Below are 17,194 nucleotides of genomic sequence, written 5' to 3' on the forward strand. Positions count from 1 at the left end.
TATGTTATGTTATGTTATGTTATGTTATGTTATGTTATGTTATGTTATGTTATGTTATGTTATGTTATGTTATGTTATGTTATGTTATGTTATGTTATGTTATGTTATGTTATGTTATGTTATGTTATGTTATGTTATGTTATGTTATGTTATTTTATGTTATGTTATGTTATGTTATGTTATGTTGTGTTATGTTATGTTATGTTATGTTATGTTATGTTATGTTATGTTATGTTATGTTATGTTATGTTATGTTATGTTATGTTATGTTATGTTATGTTATGTTATGTTATGTTATGTTATGTTATTTTATGTTATGTTATGTTATGTTATGTTATGTTGTGTTATGTTATGTTATGTTATGTTATGTTATGTTATGTTATGTTATGTTATGTTATGTTATGTTATGTTATGTTATGTTATGTTATGTTATGTTATGTTATGTTATGTTATGTTATGTTATGTTATGTTATGTTATGTTATGTTATGTTATGTTATGTTATGTTATGTTATGTTATGTTATGTTATGTTATGTTATGTTATGTTATGTTATGTTATGTTATGTTATGTTATGTTATGTTATGTTATGTTATGTTATGTTATGTTATGTTATGTTATGTTATTTTATGTTATGTTATGTTATGTTATGTTATGTTATGTTATGTTATTTTATGTTATGTTATGTTATGTTATGTTATGTTATTTTATGTTATGTTATGTTATGTTATGTTATGTTATGTTATGTTATGTTATGTTATGTTATGTTATGTTATGTTATGTTATGTTATGTTATGTTATGTTATGTTATGTTATGTTATGTTATGTTATGTTATGTTATGTTATGTTATGTTATGTTATGTTATTTTATGTTATGTTATGTTATGTTATGTTATGTTGTGTTATGTTATGTTATGTTATGTTATGTTATGTTATGTTATGTTATGTTATGTTATGTTATGTTATGTTATTTTATGTTATGTTATGTTATGTTATGTTATGTTATGTTATGTTATGTTATGTTATGTTATGTTATGTTATGTTATGTTATGTTATGTTATGTTATGTTATGTTATGTTATGTTATGTTATGTTATGTTATGTTATGTTATGTTATGTTATTTTATGTTATGTTATGTTAATGTTATGTTATGTTATGTTATGTTATGTTATGTTATGTTATGTTATGTTATGTTATGTTATGTTATGTTATGTTATGTTATGTTAATGTTAACTCATTCTCTATATCCATACAAAATATCTATCAAACAAATAAAATTAAAATTTTCTTTTGAAAAATGCAACCATTCAATCAGTATTTTCTTATGACGTTATCATGTTAAACTATCGTCAGTAAACCGACTTTACAGACAACCTCTTTTTTATTGTATAACTACGTTCATTTAAGGCAACTTTTGTTGCTTCAACTCGTTACTTGTTGTTTAGGTTTACATTCGGTTTACTCTACCATAACAAGTTCTTTCCTTCGGATGGTGGTGATGTCAGTCAGTCAGTCTTCTCGAGAACATTGGCCAGTCGAGCGTAGGTACCCTCCCAATTTCATAGTTCATAGATTCCAGGTCCATGCCTTAAATTATATTCCCTTATATTTGTTCTGTTCTTAAGAGCTGGGTTTTTTAGTGGTGGGTGCCAAACTCAGTGCTCACGTAAAGATCCTGACAAATTCCGCTTACTCAAATTAGCTCGCTTCCAAACTGGTGTTCGGGAGCCTGAATCGTGTGAAGGTGAATCGACCTGAATGACGGTCAAAGAATTTCCCAGCTCGCAAAAATAAAGTACTTCCCTTCCAACATTTTTAAATACCTCGTCAATTTTCGTCAAACAATTATTTCAATCTTATATTATTTTGCATTTTTATGACTACTACCAATAACGAAGTAATGAATCACAATTATTATAAAACCGGAATAAGGTTGTCGACAGAAGTCATTGCTAATTTTGCCGATCTATTGGAAAAATGGTGTACATAATGTTTTCCAGAAGTTTTAAATTTGTCAAAGGTCAAATACTAAAAGTATGACAGGTACGTTGGCGTCGAGCCTAGAAAGAAATATGTAGGCAAATCCGGATAAGTATACAAATTTAAATTATTATTATTATGAGGAGATGTGTTGTGCCCAAAGGGAAGACGAAGTGCCGCGTGTTAAATTCTGAAAGCACAAATGATAATAAAGACCCAAAATAAAACTTTTTACCTTGCTCCCTTATCTATCTTTTCGGGTGTGCCCCCAACAAATACACTAATCTACGGTGGCGGCAACGTATACAAAACTGAATAAATCCAAAGCATTTCTAATTTCTCCATCTGGCAGTACCATGCATTTTGTTATCAAAAAAAATTCAGCTGGAATAGCGCAAATTAATAAAAACCCGCAAAAAGTATATTCCATTAATACTCGGTGTGCCAACAGTGAACGGTCGAATTAACGATAAGCAAAGTGAACATATGGGATCCAAACGGAAATTTAATAAAGGTATAATTAAATATTTGTTTGTTTATTATGTTAAAGTAAGTGGTGATAAAACTGATATGGATTAGATGTGTAAAAAAAATGTTTTACAAAATATGGTCACGTTGTACAAAAACATTATATAAGTGTTATATTAAATTATTTCCAGCATATTAAAAGTGTTTCATAAATCATCTATTTAATGGCATATATGTATATGTTTTTTTTTATACTAAAATCATATGTTGTTTACACATATACAATTTCAGTTATTAAGGCTTTTATAATTTAACAACAGGAAGAAACAGGTTTGGCAAATAAAAGAAATAGATAATAAACTAATCGCTGATTGTGTATGGGCTAGATAAACATACATACATATGTATGAATATTTGATGTAGTATATGTGATTATATATATGTACATATCTATTCATGCACATATGTCCGCACGTATGTATGTATGTAAGTTCGCATGATTTTCGTGCAATTGAAAACGGGTAATAAATCTTCCGGTTGTATATGTATGTACATATGTAAGTTTTCAAAAAACAAGTTTGCAAGCTTTGTTAATGCTTTGTCATTGGAACATTTGGTGGAAAATGCTAGCCGTTTTTAATCTCTATACATAGTGTACATATACCTATGCAACTATTTGAAATGCAATGTCTGTCCAGTAATGAATCATTTTTTCAGTTGGTTTACAAAGTTAATTCAACTTAAATTATCAATCCCGATTATGTATATCCATTTAATTCTAAATACCGTTGACCGTAAACATTTTTGTATATGTACATATGTATATGTATGTATGTCTGTATTTATAGGTTAATGTGCGATCCCCATGTAATTTGTATTCTTAACGAAATGGGAAATGCCATTATTGTTATCGCAGTACAGTAGGAGGAGATTTAAATAATTTTAAATCAACAGTCATTTCAAAATTGATCCAAAGTTTTCAAGTGCAAAATTTTTCAAATCAAGATTAAATACATAAATGTAAAACTATTTATTTGCGTACTGAAGGCCCTAGTATCTATATCTTATATATATCTCCTATAAATAATAATAATTATTACACTGTGCGACAGTGATTTTATACTTTTATGGAGACCTAGTACAACTTGTAGGTATAGTAAAACTAAGAAAAATGGTATAAGAGAAATTTCCAATACACCCCCAAAATCTCGTTTTATGGCAATAAAACCGTTTTTCAATAGGTTGATGTGAAAAATCACTCCTAACTTCGCCAATTTCCATCCGATTTCGAATTTGTTTTTTTAGTTCGAAAGAACAAAAACAAACCTTTCTGACAGTGTGTTGACAATTTTTCTGAAATGACAACTGACGAGACTGTAGGCGGAAGTATTTGGAATTTTTTTATTTTTTCTCTATTTTTTCAACTTTGACATAATTTTTACGATATTATCCGATATTGAGGATTTTTTTTAGTACACTAATCTTATAGTAAATTTAATTTTGCGTCGAATGAGCTATATTTGACTGTAATTGAATTAAAATTAATAGAGTTGTGTGAGTTTTAAGATTTTATTTTTTTTTTTACTAATTTGGAAATTTCTCCTATTCCATTTTTTTTTTTACTAATTTGGAAATTTCTCCTATTCCATTTTTTTTTAGTTTTTCTATAGCCACAAGTTGTGCTAGGTCTCCATAAAAGTATATTTAATTAATTTTTTTTGTCACACAGTGTTATTATTATTTGCTGGAAAGAGCTGGAGGTAATTAAACTGTCAAATTGTATATGGGGTATTTCGTAATTTTAAGTATAACTACGCCAGCATTACGAATTTTGTAATTAAAGGTGGCGGGAAAATCAAATTATTTATATTAGTTTTTTTCTACTAAGCACCACGCCTACTGCAAATTTTATTATTATATTATTCTGTTGTCAACAAGGGAAAGGTAACTACGATGAGGAATTATAAATGAAACAAAATCAATAACAATAAGTAATTCGGTGATCGCTTTCGACGCTGATAATTTGCTTATCGTACTGCATAATTATCTCTTCAATGTTAATAAAGTAAGCCTCAATAATAATAATTATAATAATTGTATAATACTCCGTTTTTGCTAAGAAGTAAAATTGAATATACGATGAAACCTCTAAATTAGAGGGAATTGTTTTTGGTCAGTTTTAGAGATGTTAAAAATAAGCTTGAAATACAGTAACAGCCATTGAAATTCGGAAACTGAAAAATCAACAAAACTTTGATTGTATTTTTGCACACCTGTATTCATGTCAAAATTACTTTAATAATAGAATAATAGTAGTAGAAGTAGTATTTATTGCAAATACTTCTTATTATTAAGTAATCTTCTATCCAGCTTTCTGACTGTATGTCATCTATTCGCCAAATGACATCGTTTTTACTCAACAAGTTCTTTAGATCTCTAACCCAGATGATTTCTTTATTTATAACAATTTTGGACAGATAATGTGGCAGCCGATTCTCTGAGAATATAAACCAAATTCTGTGCATATACTTAAGAAACAGTTCTAAAGTGAACAAATGATTTTCTTGCATGCCGGTTTCCAAAAACAGGTTGTATGTAGGCATATGTAATGGTAGCTTCAGAATTCGCTTTACAAAATACTTTTGCAATATATCAACTTCTTCAAACCATCCCAAACCCCACACCTGTGCTGCATATGATTGTATTGAATGGCAAACTGCAAGAAAAAGTTTCCATTTAGCTTCAATTGCAATTTCTTGCTTTTTTAAAAGACAAGTCCACGAAGCATTAATAGCATTCTTTGTTGCAGCTGTTCTGCTTTCAACATGTTTTTTAAAATTCATCTGAGGTATTATTTCCACTCCTAAGTAAGTATACCGAGACACAGTCTGTATTTCTTCCTTACTATAATACCATTTCTCCATTATTTGAGATTTTAAGCGGTATGCTTCAAGATTCCACAGGTTGCAGTAGCTTTCAAATTTATTAATCATCACTTGTAGTGTGCCTGGGTGATCCGCTAACAAAATTATATCATCCGCATACATTAGAAGTCTACTATTTTTCTCTTCTATGTATAGGAATAGATATGCATATATAAGTATATATATAACTTTGTTATTTAATATAAAACTTCAAAAAATATGTAACATATCGTGGAATTAGTAATTTATTTATTAAACGAATTTTTAAGGTTTTTAAGGGCCTTCAATAAGAGTATATTTTAAAGTAATGTTTTTGCTGGGCAGTTCTATATCTAGTATACAGCCTGAGTGCCAAGATTGATCAAAAAAAAAAAATGGAAGTGAGAATATTATTAAATACATGAAATTTCAAAAAGTCATAATATTATTAAAAAGTGCGTGTAGCGTAGTACACAAAACAGAAGTGAAACTTTCAAGGCAGACAAAGAAAGAGGGAGAGACCCGAGAGAGAATGAGAGAGAGAGAGAAAGAATATATATCTAAATAAATTGACAACATTTGCAGAGAATACAAATAGACAAAATTTACAAAAAACGGATAAGGGTTGACCGGTGTAGGTAAACGCCGGACACAAACCGTGGCAACAACACGCACTACTCGGAGCGTTTATCACCCGCACAAATGCAGAGATTCCAGGACCGCAGCAACGGCACAAATCACCGCAAGGTTATACCAATAAATCCGACGCCGGAATGGATAGCACGTTATAGTACGCCAGGAAACGGAAATAAGTGCCAAAAAGTAGGCACCAAAAAAAAAACGCCAAAAAATTGGAAACAAACAACGGCCCAAACAGTAGGCACCAAGAAAGTATAACGCCAAAAAGTAGACACCAAAAATATATTTCCTACAAGTTTGCAACAACAAACAAGCGCCACTAGAAATTAGCAACCACAAGGAAAAACTCAAGAAATATAGCCTAAAGTGTATCTAAGATATATATAAGGTATAGCGCTCTCTCTCTCCTTTTCCTCTACGTTATATCTTTTTTCTCTCTCGCGGAACGAAAATGCCCAAAACGTTGCATGACCTTGAAATTTTACTCTCCACTCTCGTTGGTCCATCGACGCCTAGGAAGTTTCACTTCAAAAAATGTTAAGGGTACCAATCGATGCGTTTTGGACCTAGTATCAATATTCCAAAATCGGATCGTAATTATTTTAAACCGTTCAAAAATTATTGAAGTAATCTATATTTAAATGTAAATAGGTAAACATAAAATGAATAGATAAATGCAAATAATTGAAAGCGTGTAATCGTGTACTTAGTCAAATTCATCTTTAAGCATATAAAATTCGCTAAACTAATTCACGAGTTTCATAACTTTCGGAATGGATGCAAGATATTTACCCTTTTATAGCACTTTCATCACTTAAAACACAGAATATTAATCAAAATGCAATTCTTGTTTACATCCGAAATTCACATTAAACAAATATATATACATAGAAGAAATAATGTTATGCACCCTTTTTTATTTAATTGTTTTAATTATTCTAGTGTGAATAGACCCAGTGACATTTAATTATTTAAAATATATCGTGTGGCAACTATTCTTTCCAGACGACCTACTACATTCTTCAGCTGAATGGAAACCGTGGACGATTAAACTAACGGCAGCGCTATTCAAATATTTATGATCTTCTAAAGCTCACTGTTTCGAGTTCATCCAATTTTTTTGTGGTTTAATTTCTGTTGTTTCTGTTCTGTTATAACGGTACAGCGGAAAAGCAGTAGTGCCTAAACTATACAGAACTAATATTCCGCGAGCAGAAACCGGTTAACTTGCCAGCAAAAAATCGATACTAATTCAAGGTGAAAGTATAAATTAAGGGGAAAAAGATTTACGGCAATGTCAGATGTCGATAATGTGCGAGTGGCGGTACGCATACGTCCTATTGTGTCTTCAGAACGAGAGCGTGGTTGCCAAGAAGCTGTGGAGCGCGTCGGCGATTCTGCACAGGTGATTGTAAACCGCAGCGATACATTCACCTTCAATTATGTGTTTGATGCACGAGACACGCAGGCATATATCTATGATGTACTTGTGACGGGACTATTGGACAAATTCTTTTCCGGATTCAATGCCACAATACTTGCCTATGGTCAGACTGGTTCTGGCAAGACTCATACTATGGGTACAGCTTTTGACGGAGAGTTGGATGAAAATGCAGGCGTTATACCACGAATAATATACGATATCTTTGAACGCATTGAAACATTAGAAAGTGAATATGACTTCGTAGCGAAGTGTTCTTTTATGGAGTTGTATCAGGAGCAATTATATGATTTGTTGTCAGATCAGCCCCGTGAACAATCTATTGTAGAAATGCGCGAAAACCGTAATGGCATTGTTATGCCGGGACTAACCGAAACCCAAGTGTCATCAGTTCGAGAAACAACAGACTGTCTTTTGCGTGGCTCATCAGGCCGCGCTGTTGCGGCTACTGCAATGAACGAGCAGTCATCGCGCTCACATGCGATTTTCACTATCACCGTTGAGGCCACCAAGAAAGACGAAATGTACGTATAAGGACAACTAAAAACATCAACTCAAATGCAATTATAAGACTGAATTTAATATTTTTTCCTTTCAAACACAGGAGCACAGTAACTACTTCAAAGTTCCATTTAGTAGATTTGGCTGGTTCAGAACGTTCTAAAAAGACACAAGCTACAGGTGATCGTTTTAAGGAGGGTGTTAAAATAAATCAGGGTCTTTTAACCCTGGGAAACGTAATATCGGCACTTGGTTGTAAGTGAAAAAAATATTATAGTCGTGTATTTGTAATATATGGAAACTATACTAATGGTTTGTGTAGATACATTTTATTACTAACAATTCCTTCTATGCTTATAATCTTTGTATACCTTTTTACTAAAGCAAAAATATTCTACTATACATAAATACATACCAATATTCATATAATTCGTTATTGCTTTACAGCTGGTCAGGGTTCTGGTTTTGTCCGCTATCGGGACTCCAAATTGACTCGCTTGTTGCAAGACTCCCTAGGCGGCAATTCGATCACTCTTATGATAGCCTGCGTCAGTCCGGCCGACTATAATGTTGCTGAGACTTTAAGTACCCTTCGCTATGCAGACCGTGCACGTAAAATTAAAAATAAACCGATCGTTAACCAAGATCCACATGCAGCCGAGATTAATCACCTCAAGAGTGTCATACAAAAGTTACGTATGGAACTGTTGGCCGCTAATGGCGGAAGTAATACAATGAGCAGCTCCCTAAATGGTGCATTACAAAGCATTGCACCGCCACCGGGAGGCGTTACGAAAGACATTATAAATGCTAGTAGTGGGATAGTTAAAAAATACCAAATACTCCAAGAGAAACACCACACTTTGCAACAACAGTTTCAGGCGACACTGCATGATGTAACTGAATATGAAATGCGCGCTCACATAACTGAGGAGGCGCATGAGAAATTGAAGCTGAAAATGAACGAGTTGAAGAATATTGCAGTGGAGTTGGGAAACAACTACAAAGTGAATGCACCTATTGAAGAACAGGAAACCACTGCTAAACACATTAAAGAACTGAATCAATTGGTGAATGGACTGGACGGGGAGCTAGACCGTACCCAAATGGAAATAGAAAACCACAAAAGTGCCACGATGAATGGCAGCGCTGTCGGAGGAGATGATGAAGATGGCACTCTATTGGAAGTTCACTCGCAAATGCAAGAGGAAGCTGATGCATACACCAGCATTCAGATGGACTACAAAGAACAGCTGCGTCGTATTAATCGAGAATTAAACCTAAAAGAAGAACTTCACCAACGTGCTGCCGGTAACTTAGTTAAATTTTGTACGCTGGATGATAATACTGAGGAGAAATTCAAAGAATGTGAACAGAAAATACACGAGTTGGAAGTTGAAAGAGATCAGTTGTTGGATAAATTGCGTCATGTGAAGGAAAACGCTTCCGCGAAATTAGCTGAGGAACGCCGAAAACGATTGCAAACACTTGAACACGAGATCAGTGATATGAAACGGAAGAATACGCAGCAGGCAAAATTGTTGAAAGTGCGTGAAAAGGAGACACAAAAGATGCAAAATCTGCATACCGAAATACAGGCGATGAAACAATCAAAAGTGAAGTTAATACGAGCAATGCGTCAGGAATCAGAAAACTTCCGTCAATGGAAAATGTCACGCGAGAAAGAGTTAATACAGTTACGCAATAAAGATCGAAAGCTGAAGAACGAAATGGCTCGAAAAGAGGCGTTGCATACAAAGCAACGTAATGTCTTGAAACAGAAGTGTGACGAAGCATTAGCCGTTAATAAACGGTAAGAATTTTTCCCACTCTTGAATCTTTTTTTTTTTTATATATTTACATAATGTATTATTCCCTATTTTAATTTATTTATATACTTACATAACCTATATCTAGTACATTTTAAATTATTAGCTTACAATTGTTGTTTTTACAGCGTACTTCATAGTTATAACGTAGTTAATGTATTGATGTATAAGAGTATACTTCAATACCCTCATTGATTTGATGTACAGGTGGTCTGAAAAAGCAAATTACAACGCCGCACTGAACATTCCTGTAGGCATGCGGTCTGAATGGAGGAGATCCAGAATCGCGCTAGTAGGGCTAATTTCTATCTAATTGGCAACTTTCATCCTCTTGAAAGTGTTAGGGTTAACATAATTTTTTATTTGAGTTGGTAGCTCCTTACAACATTTTAATCCTTTATAGAATATATTTTTCTTTTTACCAACTTCTGTTCTAAACAGCGGCAGTGTAACACTACTACTTTCCCTGAGTAAATATGAGAGCTTCAGTTTCTGTATCTTAGGTTATCCCTCAGATAATCCGGTAACCTGTCCTAATTTATATTAAGCACGAATTTCATAGCGTGATAAATTATTTGCTGTTTCACGCTTAGCCAAATCTCCGATCATTGCTTGTAAGGGTACATCGTACTGCTTATTCAAAATTAATCACAGAGCTCTGTTTAGCATATTTTGAAGTTTCTCAACTTTTGTATCGCTAGCCATGAAAAAAAAAATCGTTGGACGATATATAAAGTGCGGCTCAACTATTGATTGTTGTTGCTGTAGCAGCATAAACATTCTCCATACTTACATACGGGGAATGCTGCTGGAGTGACAGTCCTTGGCCGGATATAAATCCGGGTCGTTTCCGTAACGTAGAACCGACTGTCGTGGATGCAGCCTGTATACCTTGTTGTTGTTTTTTTATGTGGTTACTTGACCTTTTTATGAGCCCAATTTTTTTAGCAATCGTATTAACTGTACTATATATTCAACTTGCTCCTCAAATTTTAACTTATTATCGATATAAATTCCTAAATATTTAAGACTTCATCAACAGTTTAATTTATTTGTTTTATGTTCATTTTGTTGATATCTGCTACATTTAGCAGTTGAGTTGTGATCACGAAAATAGCAATACCATAAAATATTTTTTCAAAAAAAATTTTAATTTATGATGTAATTAAAAAGTTCTTATTACTATTTTGAAATATTGTATTCTTTATATATACAGCGCTCGCTGGATAACGTGAACTAATTCAAACCAAGGTGTTCACGTTTTGGAATGCCCAAAAAGACTAAGTAAATATAATTTTTCACATTTAAATTCACATTCTATTCTGGTTTTCGTTACACATTAATGTCGTTAATGAAGTCATACGATGGTTTTATTTAAAAAAATCAGTCATCTTTTTTTGTATCTTATGTTTTTCTAAAACTTGAAGAACAGGTTTCTCCCTTAACCGTCCTAGCAGACTCATATCATTTTGATCGACGTCTTCATGACCAGCCCATATTAACGCCTCTCTCAGCCCATTAAACGGCAACTCTGAAGAACACAGTGTTTTTCTATTTCCAGGTCCACAATACGTGTTGTGTACGCATTTTAAAATCACTTGCTTTTTGGCTTTAATGTTGAAAATTGTTGATTTAGCAACATTATATTTCTTTGCTAAAATCGTCACAGATCAGCCTTTTTCTAAAAAGCCGAGAATTTTAGCCTTTTGTTTTAATGTCAATCACGCGGGTTTTTAGAACTCATTTTCACCAAGAAACATAAGACGAAACACTCTTGCAAAACCAAAACCGCAACTGAACTATTTTACTCCTTACATGCAATTACAAATAAAATGCCTATTTTTTAATTAGGGGACTCCCCAATTTCAGAATTACTTGAGATCAATGTAAACTACATTCAAATAATTGTAACGTTTATTGTTCATGTTATAGAGCTTTTTGAGTTTGTTCACGTTTTAGAGTAGTCAATGCACAAAACGCGCTTTAGAGCGTTCACGTTATCGAGCGTGCGCTATATACAGGGAGAACGATATGAAGTGCTACCAACTTCACACTGCTTGTATCTGTAAAACAGCTCATGACATCAACGTCAAAATTGTTTTATTGACAGTTCAAATGGAAAATTGCAACCAGCCATTTTTCGTGAGCTCAGTCACCTCAAAGTGAATAAAATGTTCGTGTATCGCACTATGAAATATTACAATGATACTGGTAGCATTGCAAAACGCTATGGAGGTGGACCAAAAAAAATCGCAACAACGCCAAAAATGGTTCGGAAAGTGAAGGCTCGACTTGAACACAATACACATGGAAGTGGAAGAAAAATGGCCAAAGAACTGAAAATATCGCAACACAGCATTCGACGCATATTGAAAAATGAGCTCAAGGTCAAGGCTTACAAGTTCCAAAAAGCACACGATCTTTCACCCCAGCAAAAAAAGTTCGGTGCGAAAGAGCAAAGGAGTTGTTGCGCTTGCACGAACGTGGCGAATTTCCTAATATTGTGTTTTCTGTTGAAAAAAATTTCCCAATTGAGCAGTTCATAAACACTCAAAACGATCGTCTTTACTTGACCGAACGCTCATACGAGAATTTGAGCCTACGTATGGCCACTTAAAGCAATTTCCCATCGCAAGTAATGCTTTGGGTCGCAATGGTGCGAAGGTCCATCTTTCTCTCAAACACTCCAAGCGTTGCTTCATCGAATGTTGTCATCGTCCACGCTTCTGCGCCATACGTTAGGACGAGCATGATGAGTCTTGTAGAGTGTTAGTTTTGTTCGTCGAGAGCGGACTTTACTACTCAATTGCCTACTTAGTCCAAAGTAACACTTGTTGGCAAGAGAGATTCTACGTTGGATTTGCAGGCTGATATTATTATAGGTGTTAAAGCTGGTTGCTAAATATACGAAGTCTGATTTTCTTTTTTCGCGTTGACTCTCGGCAAAATGCTTCCGCGTGCATAAAAACAATACTCTGGACTGTCATTTAGACTGCCCTTGCATCAGCTGCGCGAACGGTCTGAAGTAGGTTACACTTCGACGGACCCTGTATTTGAATGTTGCACTTAAAAATGTAGCGACGCCAATAAATAACCGTTATTTACGTAGTTGCTAGATTTTTAGCAGATAAACTCCTCACATCTGAAATCCCCTGACCCTTCGTAGATATTTCATATTGAAGTTTTCTTTTGTATGATTTATAGGGACAAAATAAATGACTTCAAAATATTTTTTTAAGGGTAATACTATTTTCATGTTCACAGCTGTAAATCTGTTTCTCCTCTGATGCCTTTTCGGCATCTTCCGTGCTGTGACTTTGCTGTCAGTGATCAAACGCTACGTTTGGGAGGACAAAGGCAACAGCTACTCTTGTTTTTTATCGCTTATTAGTTTATTTAGCACTTTTACAGAAGTAGTTTCCGCTTGTTGATTGGTTTTACTTTATTACAGGCCAATTAATTGAAAAACTAATATATGTTTTCTTTTTTTTAGCCTCAAAGATGCCCTCGATCGGCAGCGTGCCGCTCAGTCGCAAAGACAGAAAACGCAGTCAGCTAAAGATGTGAATACTGCAAGCAATAAGATTGATCAGGTCGTTTCGTGGGTTGAACGTGAATTAGAGGTAATTGTTTCGTTCATCGATGCAGAACACTCCCTTGAACAGTTAATGGAAGATCGTGGCATCATTAGCATTCGCATTGAGGAACTAAGAAAACAACAACCCGAACCAGGTAGTATATCAGCTCAAGATTTGTCTACGCTGCACGAAGAGCTCGAAATGCGCAACGCGCAAATTACCGATTTGCAACAGAAAGTATTCACTGTCGATCTTGAAGTGCGCATACGTTCCCTCGCCGAAGGCATACAAAATGTATCCGAGTCACGTGCTGTGATACGCAAGTTGCTTAAATCGATTTCGGATATGCGACGCGAACATGCCATTCGCTTGCAGGAACAAAAGATAGCCTTGGAAGAACAAAAGGCGCTTCGTGAGGCAGCCGAGCAGACGAGTGTAGTAGCAGCGAAACGTATTCGATTGATGGAGTTGGAGCATGAGGAAGCAATCGCCGAACGTGAGAATACATATGAAGAGAAGATTGCCGTTCTATTGAGGGAGTTACATAATGCACCACAGCTGGCTGCGGGCTCGGGTGAAGCACTAACACCGGAACAAGAGGAGCGTTTGAAAATACAAGAGGAACTATTGAACAAAATGGATACATTGCGGGAGGAATTGGAATACTATAAAAATTTGGTAAACGAATTGCAACAAGCGGTGCAAGCAAAGGGTACACGCAAAAAAGAGGTTTTCAAGAAGGTGAGCAAATGGCTGCACAGGGGTTTGACGCACACAAACTAGAACAGTTTGAGTATCGTTGTTGCTTGCAGCCAAATATAAAGCAAGAAACCATTGAAATCGATAAAGATGCCAATTGCTTTCGGGTGAGTTGGACTCGGACGACTCTTGCGGTGATCCGGACTGGGCAAAAACACCGGGGTACAAACGCCCACCCCGTTCAACTGTAAGTATCGCTATTTTTCGTTTTCATACTAATAATTTAAGTTCTTGCCTGTGTCTTACATAAAACAGCGTGCCAGTAAGAACTCCAGCTCGGGAAATGATACATTCGCAACAGCTACTAGTGAATCTGATAAAAATTTTAATACTACTGAGAGAAAGTCTGAGCGTTGCAAATGTCGTAGGGATTGCGATACTAAACGTTGTGGGTGCTATTCATTAGGTAAAAAATGTACCCAGAAATGCCAATGCGGTAATGGTTGCAAAAATGGCAAACATGACACAGACAGCGACGATAAAGAGAATGGAGAAACGATGCCTGTCGATGGTAATGACAATAATCAGCAAGAGTCCAACGAAATACCCTCAGTTCGGACACCCACCAAAACGAATGCTTCCGAAAGCATTGATGAACTCAAATATTCAGAATCACCTTTTTTGAAGCCCAACGCTCCGTATCTCACACCGAAAATGGCCAGGTAATTGATATATTTGCTAGTTGACTTAGACTAAATCAAACATTACTTATCCTATTCCATTATTAATTTAATATATCACGTATGTTTTTTTATTGTTATAACGTCGAGTCTCTAAATAGAAGCTCGGGGGTGAAATTGCCGATTACCAAGTAAAATTATTTCTTTAAAGCTTTACAAGTATAAAGCGAAAATGAAGGGTCATTCAAAAGACGCAATGAATGATGATGTTTCAAACTAAAACATGTCAACATTTAGATTCCTTCAGGTTTCACTATTTTTATTCAAAATACAGCTCTTAACAATTATTTAGTATGTGAAAAATGATATCATTGAAATGTCCACCAGGAGCACGTCCACAGGTAAAAGTCGATTCATGAATGCCTCAATATTTAGAAAGTCGAGATATCTATGTTGAAGATTGTTCAGCAATACTTTGCGCTGCAACAGCAATATTCTCAACTTAACGTCCTTTTTGCTGCCTAAGTCACGGTGCTCAGGTTTGTGATCTGCGCAAAGCGTCGCTGAGTGCGGCGGTCCTTATCATGACAGGAAAAGGACCAGTGCAGCCGCTGCGATGATTATGTATGGATGATTATGTTGAGTGTAATTATGTAGTTATGTGCGGGTGTACATATACTAGCGACTGCGGTTTGTGCATTCGGATCAGCTGATAAGATTAAGTACAGTGGTGACACAGAAAGGCGGATAAAATTTACTCCAACAACATTCATTATTAGCTCATCCAATCTCACTACATACGACCCTAAAATGTATGATCTAAGTGTCTCGCCGAGCAGTGGCAAAGAAAATACTCTTTACTATCCTCACCCCCAAGCAAGATGTACACTGCGGATCGTCGATGTTGACTATATCGTTCACATAAATTGTGCCACGTAATTTGTCCTGTCTTGAATTGTGGCTTCTCTTCTTCTTCTTAATTGGCGCTATAACCGTTTACGCGATTTTGGCCGAGTTTAACAAAGCGCGCCAGTCGTTTCTTTCTCGTGCTAATCGGCGCCAGTTGGACACACCAAGTGAAGCCTAGTCCTTCTCCACCTGATTACCGCATCAAATACTTTCAGAGCCGGAGCGTTTGTATCCATTCGGACGACATGACCCAGCTTATCGTTCCATCGCCTGCGATATTCGCCGCTGCCAACGTGCAAAGGTCCAAAAATCTTGCTCAGAATCTTTCTCTCAAACACTCCAAGCGTCGCTTCATCGGATTGTACGAATTGTAGCTTACTCCTCTTCTATTCGTAAAGGAATTTTCAGGAAACAATTTGTTCTTTTGGTGGTGTCAGTAGTGCGATGAAGTAGCCGACGCTTCCCGCTATGCCTAAAAATTTGTGTTGGTCACATTTTGTACTCTAAAGGACTGCAGTTCGTCAGTTCATTAACCAGTAATCATTTGCCTTGATTACCAAAGTGTCCCTGCACCCACATACGGCAACGGCGTTTGCTCCCTATTTATATTCCTGAACTACTTTTGAAGAGGTGCGAGCAGTATCTGCAGTTTAATTCTTCGCCACCTTTCCGAACCTTTCAGTGAACCGACTGTCGGAGGAACGTAGCCTCTGCTCGATCGATTTGCTTTTGTTTAAACATGTCATACCATATTTCAGCATCAAATCCCCACTAACAAATTTGTATATGGAACTGAATTACAAAACATCGAACGCTTTTTCTTAAAACTGGCTTTTAGTTAATTTTTTCTGTTGTTGTTGTAGCAGAATAAACATTACCCATACTTAAATACAGGGAATGCTGCTGGAGTGACAGTCCTTGGCCGGATATAAAGCCGGGTCGTTTCGGCAACGTAGAACCGACTGTCGTGGAAACGAGTTAATAGTGAAAGTCAGTTAATTTTTTCTCTTTTGTTTTGCTTGCTGAATTTACTTTAGGTTTCCGCGGCTATATTTTTCAAATTGTAACGTTTTTCCATCTAATGACCATTTCCGAAAAATGTTCTTAGTTTTTTCTTTTTCGCATACTTCTAAATGTCATGAAACATAGTAAAACTAATCTCTTTTTTTATTTCTCTCTGCTTTCAGATTGTCAACGATTTCTTTCGATTTGCCATCCGCTAAAAAGAAATTCTTCGAGTAAGGGCGTGCCAATGATCATATTCATGCACTTATAATTCGGGAAGAACGAGTAACCGACTTTGGTTTATTAAATTTAGCTTCACTTGAGATCTATTCCGTAACTTTTAATGATTTTATATCTTCTCATTCCTGCATTTTTTGCATCGTAAAATATACATTTTAGATTATATAAGTTTTAAGTCATTGATACTTTCCGCCAGTCACCTAAAATGTGTGAGCTGTTGTAATAGAAGACAACAAAAATAATTACGATTACCAAAAAGCGTTGCCCGCTTTAGCCAAGAAATAAAACAAACAAAAAATTATATATACATATGTACGAGTATCCT

General features: G+C 35.1%; 1 protein-coding gene across 1 annotated transcript; it reads left to right on the plus strand.

Annotated features, from left to right (window-relative positions):
- Nucleotides 1-2,412: 2,412 nt before the first annotated feature.
- Nucleotides 2,413-17,174, plus strand: LOC129238805 (chromosome-associated kinesin KIF4A-like). The gene is given in 9 exon segments (XM_054873997.1): nucleotides 2,413-2,491; nucleotides 6,930-7,952; nucleotides 8,033-8,184; nucleotides 8,377-9,742; nucleotides 13,252-14,077; nucleotides 14,149-14,191; nucleotides 14,194-14,282; nucleotides 14,351-14,757; nucleotides 16,812-17,174. Coding segments are annotated over 8 exon segments (3,609 nt in total). The 5' UTR covers nucleotides 2,413-2,491; nucleotides 6,930-7,281; the 3' UTR covers nucleotides 16,867-17,174.
- Nucleotides 17,175-17,194: the final 20 nt, after the last annotated feature.

Source organism: Anastrepha obliqua, chromosome 2, assembly GCF_027943255.1.
Source record: "Anastrepha obliqua isolate idAnaObli1 chromosome 2, idAnaObli1_1.0, whole genome shotgun sequence".
NCBI lineage: Eukaryota > Metazoa > Arthropoda > Insecta > Diptera > Tephritidae > Anastrepha > Anastrepha obliqua.